We start from the raw sequence: 12,142 nt of genomic DNA, 5'->3' as shown, positions 1-12,142 counted from the left end.
CAAACTAGAGGCTGAATGTTATAGGTAGGCTTATTTCTATCCCCAGCAACACATATACACAGAAAGAAAGTGAGATTTTTAAAAGAGAAAAGTCAAACACTGGAAAGTTTTTTATTCCTGTGTGTGACTATTTGTGATGTACAGGAAAGTGCAGGTGTGGGTAAATACCTGGATCTCACATGCAACCACAAGGTTATGGATGTAATAGAAGGCCTCCTCCACACTCTCTCCAACTGACACAAGCCCATGATTCCGGAGAATGAGAACCTAAGAGAAAGTGAGGGAGATCTGTGGAACAAGACACCAAGACTGATCATTCTGCTCTACAACTGAAACACCATGAGATGCTACTGACCTTGCTTTTAGGGCCCAGATTTTTCTGAATCAAAATTTTTTCCTCTTCATCAACCAAAATGCCATGATAGTCATGATAAGCAACATCTCCAAGGGAAAGTGCCTCCGGGGAAATAGGTAAGAGCCCACATTTCATTGCAGAGACCTAGACACCAAACGGTCACCATGACAAAGAAAGTCACGGTTAAACAGCAACTCACGACACACAAACGCTTTCCTCACAGAAATAAAATGACAGTGACATATGTTTAATTTCATTGTCTTGTTGGAAATAAATGAACCCATCAACTTAAATGTAAACTTTACTTCTGGGGCCCCTGAGAGTAGCTGGGAGAACTTGGGAGAAAATCCATGCCTGAGATTTTCCAGCGATTACAAATGCTATGCCAGTCAGTTCTTATTAACACAGTGAGTCATGGGTTCATGAAAAAAGCACATAACAGGCTCTCTGAGGAGGTGTGTCTCAAAGGGAAAAGTTCCAAGGGCTACAAGGTTTTTTTCACATTTTAATTTAGGCTGTAGATAAGAGAAAAAAAAAATCTGAAAATTAGATAAAAATTTCTAACAAATTGACAATTATATAACTGTAATTCCTCTTATGCTTATTTAAATAAATAAAGTGGGGTTTTTTTTGTTTTTATTTTGTTTTGTTTTCCAAGACCAGGTCTTACTATGTAGCCCTGACTGTCCTGGAGCTCACCAATGTAGGCCAGGCTGGCCTCAAACTCACAGAGATCTTCCTGTGCCACTGACATGTACCACTATGACAATATAGTAAAGGGTTTGGGTTTTTTGTTTGTTTGTTTTCAAGACAGGGTTTCTTTGTGTACTTTTGCCTGTCCTGCAACTCACTCTTGTAGACTAGGCTGGCCTGAACTCACAGAAAATTTTAAAGTAAAGTTGAGTCTCAAATATAAAAATAAGTAGCCAGGCATGGTAGGGACTGTCACTCCTGCTACTCACAGACTGGGGTAGAATGATCTCAACTTTAAAAGCAGCCTGGGCTACAGGGTTCCAAAATCATAGAAAGTTCCAAGATAGCCAGAGCTACACAGTGAGACCCTGTCTTGAAAAACAGAGTAAGAACAAATAAAAATATAGGAAACATTTGTTCAGCTGCAATGGAGCAGACCTATAATCCTGACACTGAGCAGCTAAGGCAGGGGACTCATGTTCAAGGCCAACTTAGACTACTTAAATGAAATTAAGGAATAGCTCAGTGTAGAGCACATGCCTAGTATTCATAAGGCCTTGGTGTCAATCCTCAGTACTAAAAACAAAACAAAAACAAACAAACAAACCAAAAAAACAAACAAAAATTTACCCAGCCTTTATACTTCCTAAAATTCCCCAAAATTTATCCAAAATATGTTAATTTTTTTTTTTTTTAAACTGAGGATCGAACCCAGGGTCTTGTGCTCTACCAATGAGCTAAATCCCCAACCCATATGTTAATTTTTAACATTTATTTAAGCCAGACATGGTGGTGCAAGCCTTTAATCCTAACACTCTGGAGGCAGAGGCAGGTGAATCGCTGGGAGTTCAAGACCATCCTGTGCTGGACTAAAGTTTATCAAATTGTGCAAACAGGAAAGTTGTATATATACTATGTGAATTATCTGTCAATAAAGATCTTATAAAATAAAATTTAGTAAAAATTAAAACAAAAAAAAAAAGACCATCCTGGTCTACAGAGAAAGTTCCAAGATAGCCAGAGCTACACAGTGAGACCCTGTCTTGAAAAACAGAGTAAGAACAAACAAATAAAAATACAGGAAACATTTGTTCGCTGCAATGGAGCAGACCTATAATCCTGACACTGAGCAGCTAAGGCAGGGGACTCATGTTCAAAGCCAATTTAGACTACATAAGGAGACCCTATCTCAGCAGGCTGAGGCAAAAGAATTGCTACAAGTTGCCATATAGTTCCAGGTCAGCCAGGGCTATATAGCAAGAATCTATCTTTTAGGAAGGAAGATGGGGGGGGGGGGAGGACAGAGGGGGGGGGGGGCAAAGGAAGGGAGGGAAATAAAACTAGAGGCTGAATGTTGTATGTTGCCAGCAACACATACATACACACAGAAAGAGAGAGATTTAAAAGAGAAAAGTCAAACACTAGAGAGATTTTTATTCCTGTGTGTGACTATTTGTGATGTGCAGGAAAGTGCAGGTGTGGGTAAATACCTGAGCAAGCACATACGAGGGAAAGACAGCAGGTATCCTGCTCCATCACTCTCCAACTGATTCTCTTTGAGACAATGTCTCTCACTAAACCTAGAGCTGGGCTGGTAGCCATCAAGAGCCAGTGATCTTCCTTCCCCTGCCTCTCACAGTGATGAGGTTATAGACATGCACACGACCACACAGTTTTGTTTTGTTTTTAATGTAGATGCCAGGTATTTGAACTAAGGCCCTTTGTTCAAGAAGTAAACATTCCTATCTGCTGACCATCTCCCCAGCTCCAAGCATTATTTATGTGTGTGTGTGTGTGTGTGTGTGTGTGTGTGTGTGTGTGTAAAATATGTAACATTTTAGAATTATTTAATTGCTATAAGAAGCAAGAGCAAGTCAAAGCTTTAAAATCTTCAAAGAAAGCTAGGCACAGTGGCGTGTGCCTGCAGTCCCAATACTTGAGAGGCAGAGGCAAGGGGATCTCTGTAAACCTGAAGCCAGCCTGGTCTATGGTGAGTTCCAGGACATCCAGAGATACATTGTAAGACCCTGTTTTGAAAATAAAACAAGATGACAACAACATCAACAACAAAATTAATATATTAAAGCCTGCAAAGCCTGCAGGGTAGCACACTCACCGCAGCCCCTGCTGGTGTGTGTATGTGCACAATACACTTAGCATCTGGTCGTGCAGCATAAATGGCAGAATGTAATGTGAAGCCAGCCTGATTCACTCCCAGGTTAGTACTTCCACGATCTACTATATCTCCTTGTAGATTGACCTTAACCTGCAAATAAAGAGGCAAACCTTTAAATTTCAAGATGACTTCAAGGTACCCTTACTAGAAAACACTGAAAGCCAAGTCCAAAATGTCTATAACTTCTTTCAAAGGTTCCTCTCTAAACTAACCACAGTTTTGTTTATTCAATTAGGCTCTGCAATCTTTAAAAACACGATGCCAAAGAGAAGGGCATTCTCACCAAGCTGGATGCAGTCACTTCACTGTAGAGAAGTCCAAAAGGTACAATGAGGAAGTGTTCCTGCTCGGAGTTCACTCTGGTCTGTGGGGAAATGTCTGAGTTAGCACAGAAGTCCAGCTAAGATTAACTGTGTCACGTACAGGACACAAAGTCACCATGAATGATTAGGGAGGGACTAAAGCACACAGTCTGTCACAGAGCTAAGAGTGCTGACCACTCACTGTACTGTACAGCCACTGAACTTATCAATACATACTAGTCACAGCAATGAAAACTGGCTTTACAGGGAAAAAAACCAACACTCACCCTCTGACATGTCAATTAGTCATTGTAAGTTATTCTGTAGCTATCAGTCTCGTGGCAAAATGGTGCCAATCCTCAGAAGTAGAATGAAAAACAAAACCCTTTTTAAAGTCTTTCAAAGGGCTAGAAAAATGGCTTAATAATTAAGAGCACTTGCTGCTCTTGCAGAGGACCCAGGTCGGGTTCTCAGAATGCATATCAGGCAGTTCACAACAACCTATAACTCCAGTTCCAGGAGATCCAACCCCACTTCTGGACTCTGTGGGTACTTGTTGTGGAATATTTGTTTAACTAGGTAAAGATATGTTACATTTGTTTATGCTGCATTTGTTTAACAATGTAAGGATTTGTTACATTTATTTGTGCTGCATTTGTTTAATGATGTAAAGATGTGTTGCATTGTTTCACATTGCCTGCCCAAGGCACCTGATGGGTCTAATAAAAAGCTCAACAGCCAATAGCTAGGCAGGAGAGGGATAGGCGGGGCCGGTGGACAGAGAGAATAAGTAGGCTCCACTTATCTAGGGGAAATCTAGGCTCCAGAGAGAAGAGAGGAGGGGAAAGAGAGGGGCACGCCCAGGGCTAGAAGCCAGACAGACAGGAAAAGCAGTGAAAGTAGGACATATAGAAGGAAAGAAAAGTCAAAAGCCCTGAGGCAAAACACAGATGAAGAAAAACAGGTTAAGCTATAAGAGCTAGTGGGACAAGCATAAAACAAGGCCGAGCATTCATAACTAATAAGTCTCTGTGTCATGATTTGAGAGCTAGTTGGTGACCTAAAAGAAAAAGCCTGCTACAGATACATGCACATATGTGCCTGCACACAGACAAGCAGGCACACACATACACATAAAGTAAATAATAAGTAAAAGTTCCAAATTAGATTTTGATAATGCACAATCCTGTAGGATGATGGAAAGATGAGAGAAGAACTGAACACACTCTTTCCTCAGGGTTTGATGTAGTTTTGAAAGTCTCTGTACCAAAACAGCATCACCCTCTGGTTTTTCTGCATCATCCTCAGCGTGTGTCTCTCTACAACAATGCATTCAGCACAGAAAGGCACTATGGATCCAGCATATACCAGACAGTGGAAATACAGCAATGAAAAAGAAGGGCTCTTCCCACAATGAAAGAAATCTCATTTTCATAAGCAACGATGTTTGGACAGACTTAAGTGCCTCTCTACAAGGCAGCCATGGCAAAGGAAGCTAAATTAGAATGATCTTGAGTTCTCAAGAGCCCCCAGGTAAGACTTTGTCTCAAAAAAAAAAAAAAAAAGTTCTTACTGACTAAACAGAAGCATGTTACACACTTGCTACTGGTTAATAAACTGTAATACTAGCTAAGCTTAGGTACAGTATTTATAGAGGGAGGGGAGAGGAGAGAAGAATTTCCTGGTTACTAATGAGTTGGACAATTTTTCATATGATAAAATATTTACTTTTTTATAGTTATTTTCTTGTATTTTGTTCATTTTATACTGATTTTTCCTTTTTAAATTTTTTTTCCTGAGGCCAGCCTGGTCTATACAGCAAGTTTCAAGTTAGCCAGCGCTATATAATGAGACCCTTTCTCAAAAGATCACAACAATATACAATTCCAATTGTAAGCTTAACAGATGTATATGTTTTAATAGAAAACATTTAAAATACGAAATTCTTAGCCTAAAGCAAAAGGGATTACACACAGAATCCAGACACCAGATGAAAGAAGACCATTTCAAAGCAGGCTCTTCAGCAGTGGTCTCTGTGTCTGTACCCTCATCTACCATCCTCCTCTGTAGACGAGGATGGACAGCCTCAGACCCTCAGCCATTACTAAAAACCAAACACAGCCCGGTACTCAGGCGGGAGAGGTGGGCTCTGTGACTACAGAGATCGATACTGTATCCCCACACCCAGTGCACTGGCCCAAGGGTGAATTCCGGACTAGAGGGACACAACCATCTGTGAGGGTCTACCAGTGCTAAGACTTAACACAGGACAGAAAGGCCACGCACCAGCAAAGGATGGCCAGAAAGGACCTCAGCCCCAACCCCAGCGGGGCCACCCTGGCTTGTCCTTCCTCATCTCCAAGGCTTCTCTAAATCTGACACAATGCTAAAGATCTAAGTCAGACTATCCTCTCCAAGCCTCCAGCACCTGTCAGCTCTTTCAAATCCCCTTAGCAGAAAATCCCTGATCCTCTTTCAGAGAAAGGACGGAATGACCTCTTAGCACTCATTTTTGCACTGTTAGTATTTCTTCTGTTAAGTATCTATATAATAATACCTAGATGATGTCTAATGGCAAAATAAATGGATGTCATAAATCTTAACAACAAAAACACTCTAACATTTAAAAAGCCAAGCTGGAGGTGGGAGTGCTTTCTTCTTCAAAGACTCTGGTTCGAGTTCACAAAATAGAGAAAATATTTTTGGTAACTTGGGTTGTTTTTTTTTTTTTAACACTGTATTAATAACCAAGCAGGTCACTTAAAGACAGAACAGTAAACATTTAACTGACATTCTAATTCTGTCAATGCCAAACCAATTACAGAGGAGAGGGGAAAAGCCTACAATCTGAGTCAAAACCACTAAAATAGCATTCATAACAGGGTGAGTTATACACAGCATCTTAAAAACACACAAATAATGAAGCTACTGTTAAAAGCAGGGACCACATTTCCTATTCCTATTACAGCTGTAACATCTGCATGGAACCAATTAGCATTAAATCTCCATCTGAGCTTTCTGTCCAGTATAATCAGCCAGAAAGGCTGGCAATTTTCCAGCATGCCAAGATGTGCACTGGCACAAGAATGAAGCTAACTGTTCAGCTATCAACAGTTTCTAGTGAGTTCTTTTTCCCAATTTTCCTAAAGTAATTTTAGGTCAGCCCAGGCTGGTCAGCATTTAATGTTCTAGGGCACACCTACACTGTGCCAAGTACTGTTCCTGGTCCCAGGCCAGAGACACAACAACAGCCCTGCTTACAGAGCTGGCACTCCTGTTGACAACTAGACCATAAGAATGTGCACAGATTGTTAACAGTCACTGCTACATGGGAACAGAGCAGGATAACACTCTACACCACACAAGAGCACAACAGACAGTAACAGGCACACAGCTGGCATTTGGAAAAGTTCATTTTAACAGGAACGTAGCAAGCAGACAGGAAGGAGGCAACTCAGCATCTGCGGTACAGATCAATGCCTTCCACAAGACAGTGGTACAGCACACTGCTAACCAGGGAGGCCCCAGACCTCAACTTCAGGAGGGCTTGCATTCCTCTGAGCCCAGAAAGGAGCTAAGCTAAGTACTAGCCGTGAACTCAGTGGAAGACCTCCACAGATGTGTGTGGAGAAAGGGCTCAAGCAATCTGAACAGCCGCTAGCACTGACTACCTCAAGACAAACAGAAGTTTGGCAGGATTGTGAGTTTTTCTTTAGACATCTGCAACACCTACACAAGGTATATTTGTTATAATAAGCAGGCATTATAATAATAATTTTAAAAATTCAACATTGCAAGTTGGAGATCTGCCTAGGTCATATACTAAGTAAAAGCCAGCCTCAAAAACTAGTACATGTGGAGGGCAGGAGAGAAGGCTCAGCGGTTCAGAGTGCTCTCTGCTCTTCCAGGGGATCCAAGTTCAGCACAAGAACACACACGCAAACACACACACACACACACACACTAAAATACACTTTTAAAAATAGTGATGTTTTAGTCAGGTGGTGATAGTGCACGCCTTTAACCCCAGCACTCAGGAGGCAGAGACAGGTGAATTTCTGAGTTTGAGGCCAGCCTGGTCTACAGAGTGAGTTCCAGGACAGCCAGTGCTGTTACACAGAGAAACCCTGTCTAGAAAAACAAAACAAAAAAACAACAAAAGAAGTAAAGTTTTTAAAAATCCAGTGAAAGAAATTAACCGGAAAAACAAAACAAAACAAGAATTGAGATAAGTTGGAAAAACTATAAAGAATAAGGAAAGAGAAAGCAAGCTGTAGTTGCTTAGGAGTCTAGAAGAAAAGAGGCAATGGGACACCCAGCCAGGCAGAAGTGTGGCCAGACACAGCAAGAGTTCCCTTCTTTCTGTAACATGATGAGGGCAATTGCTCAAAGAAAACTCAAAGCAGGGCAAGAGGTTGTTGTTGTTCTCTGGATTTATGTATTTGTTTATTGAGATGAGGTCACATGGAGTTCAAACTAGCCTTAAAATACAGTCAAGGACAATCTTGAATTTCCTTTTTTACACATATTTATTTATTGGAGGAGAAGGTGAGCACGTGCCACAGCTCCTGTGTAAAAGCTGGAGAACAACATGAAAGGGTCTGTAATTTCTTTCTTTCTTTCCACCATGTGGGTCCAGGGATTGTCCCAGGCAGCATAAAACTAGCAAAGAGCCTGACTGAAATGATGGACCATGAAAATTAGCTCAACAAAACAGCAAAGGATGGGCTGCCCAGCTAGACAACAGAAGGAACCATGTACAAGGGCAGGACTCACACTGTTCCTGATACAACCTGAGCTGGAACAACAGTTAGTACAGAGAGCAGACAGAAAGTAACATTTGTTACAAAACTAAAGTGAGGAACAGAGAGGCCCCGATAATGCTGGAAAGTGGCACAAAACTGGAGTAGCTGAAAAAAAACAAGCATAATGCTGAGATGCTTTGAACATAGCCGTTACTGTTAGATCTATAAGTCATAAATAAATTTTAGGAACTGCTTATAACTTAATAAACACTCATTTATCAGGTTAGCATGCAAGAAAGACGTTTTAAAGAACTGCTTTCATAACTGTTAACCCACGCTTGCCAATTCTTGTGTTCTGTAGTAAGGAATCCAAAGAGAGGGTGTTCTAAGAGGTACTAATGCTGTGTGAGGATAGATGGTACTAGACGGGTAATGAGCCAGCCACTCATCACCCAGGGGCTACTGTACCACCCAGTTACTCATCTCGAGTACTCACTGTGATATGATTGTAGATAAGCTGAGACCACCCGAAGAGATCTGCTAGTCTGTAAAATGCTGCCAGTTTACACCGCAGTAACTTCTCCCCTTTGTCATATGCAATAGAATCAGATCCTCTAAGGTCATTCACAGGAGTGACCATACCAAGACCTAAAATACAGAAAAACTAGAGTCAAACTTTCTTTTAAAACTTTTTTATCGGTATTTTATTTTTCGCATTTGTCAAATGTAAGCCAATTACCATAGTGCTACTTATTGTCCATATTAGACTATAAAATTTCAAAAACTTCAATGACAAAAAGACAATGTTCTCTCAAGCATTAATATATAGTTTAGAAATAGGTAAGAAAAAGGTAGCCAAATTTGTGAAATGCAGTAAAGAATAGATTAAAAGAAAATTTACAGCCTCTGGTGGGGGTAGGGGGGCTGTCGGGTGCTGCATGTCAGGAAAAGCCTAAAGACTAGACCGTAAGAAAAACTGAAGCCATATTTCAAAGACTTGTCTTACAAGTATTTCATCAGTTTATAAGACATGAGTCCAAAAGAGCCCGCAGTTTGGTTCGTGAAAGATCTCTGAATCATGTTCAGTTACATCAGCGAGCAGACCAGGACCCTGTCATGAGATGGCAAGTAGGTCAGGACCGAGTCATGAAACAGGTAGAAAGAAAAACCCAGTAACGATATTTCCCCAAGCAACAAATGAGATATGGTGATCAGGGGGCAGTGAAGCAGACCAAATGGGTGACATCTGTGATAACATGATACAGAATATCACTGTTTTGATTAGGCCTCAGAAATGTGCTATATCAGTATGTGAAAGGGGCTCAAATATTTGTGGGAAAGTGGATTGTGGTGAATACATGGCTAAAAATAATATGAGGCAGCAATCAACAACAATCACAGCCTTTAACATTATACTTCTGAGTGACCAGATAAAAGGCATAGAAAGGATGATTCTTCTTTGATCATTGTTTGATACAATCTCCTTTTTAAGTCATGCAAAACCTATAGTTTAAAGATAAAGATTAAAAAAAATTATATATGCATGGCAGTGGTGGCACACACCTTTGATCACAGCCCTTGGGAGGCAGAGGAAGGTGGATCTCTGAGTTTGAGGCCAGCCTGGTCTACAGAGCAAGTTCCAGGACAGTCAGGACAACAGAGAGAAACTTTGTCTCAAAAAAAAGAAGAAAAAAATTACAAAATTAAAAATAAAATAAACTAGAGCTGGAGAGATGGCTCAGCAGTTAAGAGCACTGGTTGCGAGTTCAAAGTCAGCCTAGTCTACACAGTAAGTCCCAGGCCAGCCAGAGCTGAGAGCCTGGAGGGGAGGAGGGAGGGAGGGAGGGAGGGAAGGAGGGAGGGAAGGAGGGATGGAGGGATGGAGGGAGGGAGGGAGGGAGGGGAGGAGGACATCATTATATGTCCTATAGGCATGAAAATGATAATAAAGGAATGATACAAACTATGACATCAAATTCTTTAACTTAGATGAAACAAGTTCTTTAAAAGACACAACCTATTAACCCTACTCCAGAAGAAACTGGCACTGAGAACACCTGTATCTCCATTACACTGAATCTGCAGCTGCAAACTTTTCCACAGAGAAAACTCTAGGCAGAGGGTACTGTGAGTTCCAATAAATATTCAAGGAAAATTAATACCACCTATAGATGAATTTCTAGACAGTCTTATTAAATAAGAAACAGAGCCAAATACAGAGGTAATAGCCACAACTAGCCTTAGCTTACCACTACCTGTAGCTTCCACAGAGAGAGCTTCTTCCTGTCTCAACTGAGCTTTTATTGCCTTCCTGTTCTGCCTTCTCATTGGCTCTAAGCCCAGCCACATGACCTCCTCATCACTGCCTGTCTATACAGACCTCCAGGTCTCTATGGTGGAACTGGGATTAAGGGCTCGTGTCACCACACTTGGCTGTGTCCTTGACCACACAGAGACTCCGACTGCAGTGTGATGGATTAAGGGTGTGTACTACCTCCGCCTGACTTCTGTTTATGGCTTGCTGACCTCTGATCTCCAGGCAAACTTTATTTATTAACATACAAATAAAATATCACATTTCAGCACAAAGTATCACCACAACCACCTCTTCTAGAACACCTTCCAATTCGTTCTAGACAGCATTACCTGGCAAAGCACACAAAGGCATTATGAGAAAAACAACACATTAATGTCAGTTATGAAGATTAAAAGTCCTCTAGTAAGCAGAGTGTAACAGTGCATGTCCTTAATCTCAGTGCTAGGGAGGGAGAAGCAGGCAGATCTCTGTGAGTTTGAGGCCAGCCTGGTCTGCATAGCGAGTTCCAGGACAGCCAGGGCAATACAGAAAAACACTACCTTGAAAAACAAAACAAAAACAAACAAAAAAGATTTTCTGGGGACAGGAGAGATGGCTCAATGGTTAAGAGCACTGTTCTTCCAGAGGACCTGGGTTCAATTCCCAGCACCCACATGGCAGCTCACAACTGTTGCAAACTCATGTGGCTCACTTGGGAAAGCTTCAGGATTTTACCTGGAAAGTTACAGATCACATACAAAGCCAACAACTACTTACTCATGTTCAAGGCAGCCATTCCTCCTTGTGGAGCTGCTGGGTAGACATTTGGTACATTCGCTGTCATAAAGTCTGCAATCTGCTGCAATGCCAACAAGCCTGTGGGATTCTTCCCCTTCTTGAACTGTTCTTGTATCATAGATTCCAGCTCTTCACAGAAGGCCTACAATGCATATTAAAATAGTCAAACACTTTTGGGGGACCTGGGTGCATGTGTAACTATCAGATAAATGTTTATTTTCATCCAGTGCTAGGACAGCACACAGTGGTACACACATTTCACTTCTGAGAATATGACCTGGTATAGTCTTTTTGCTAAGTATTAACAAAATAAAAGCTTAAAACTTAGAACAGGATCAATTCATGGAAATCTATCTTAACAAAATAATCGGGAATGTATTTAAAGACTTATTTATAAGGTAATTAAGCTCAGCATCACAGATTTTAAAAAGTAGCCACATTTCAGAAATTAAAGAACTGACTTGACACACAGGGAATTTTACAGATGCACTCAATGGGAAAAATCTTAAAAATTAAATGGCATAAAATTGCTCTTCATATATTTTTTTGAGTAAAAAGGTAATACGGTCGGGCCAGGCGGTGGTGGCACACGCCTTTAATCCCAGCACTGGGGAGGCAGAGCCAGGCGGATCTCTGTGAGTTCAAGGCCAGCCTGGTCTACAGAGCAAGATCCAGGGCAGCCACCAAAACTACAGAGAAACCACATGGGGGGTGGGGGTGGGATTAAAAGTATATCAAATGATAATTACAATTATCAGTAACAAGATTATTGATAAT

At 41.1% G+C, this 12,142-nt stretch overlaps 1 protein-coding gene and 1 pseudogene across 17 annotated transcripts in view; one reads left to right on the top strand and one right to left on the bottom strand.

Moving 5' to 3' along the window:
- The window catches only part of Add1 (adducin 1), a 59,918-nt gene that overhangs the window by 16,400 nt on the left and 31,376 nt on the right, over window positions 1-12,142 (bottom strand). For all 17 annotated transcript variants that reach the window (XM_036200304.1, XM_036200306.1, XM_036200311.1 and 14 more), the window contains exons 3-8: window positions 11,345-11,507; window positions 8,768-8,919; window positions 3,508-3,588; window positions 3,165-3,314; window positions 356-499; window positions 169-267 (exon numbers count right to left, since the gene is read on the bottom strand). In XM_036200304.1, the coding sequence (XP_036056197.1) occupies window positions 169-267; window positions 356-499; window positions 3,165-3,314; window positions 3,508-3,588; window positions 8,768-8,919; window positions 11,345-11,507 (789 nt within the window). The remainder of the gene's footprint in view (window positions 1-168; window positions 268-355; window positions 500-3,164; window positions 3,315-3,507; window positions 3,589-8,767; window positions 8,920-11,344; window positions 11,508-12,142) is intronic.
- On the top strand, window positions 9,075-9,734 carry LOC118592220 (annotated as a pseudogene).

The sequence above is a fragment of the Onychomys torridus genome, chromosome 10 (assembly GCF_903995425.1).
Source record: "Onychomys torridus chromosome 10, mOncTor1.1, whole genome shotgun sequence".
In the NCBI taxonomy this organism is placed as follows: domain Eukaryota; kingdom Metazoa; phylum Chordata; class Mammalia; order Rodentia; family Cricetidae; genus Onychomys; species Onychomys torridus.
This window is presented reverse-complemented; position numbering and strand designations above follow the sequence as displayed.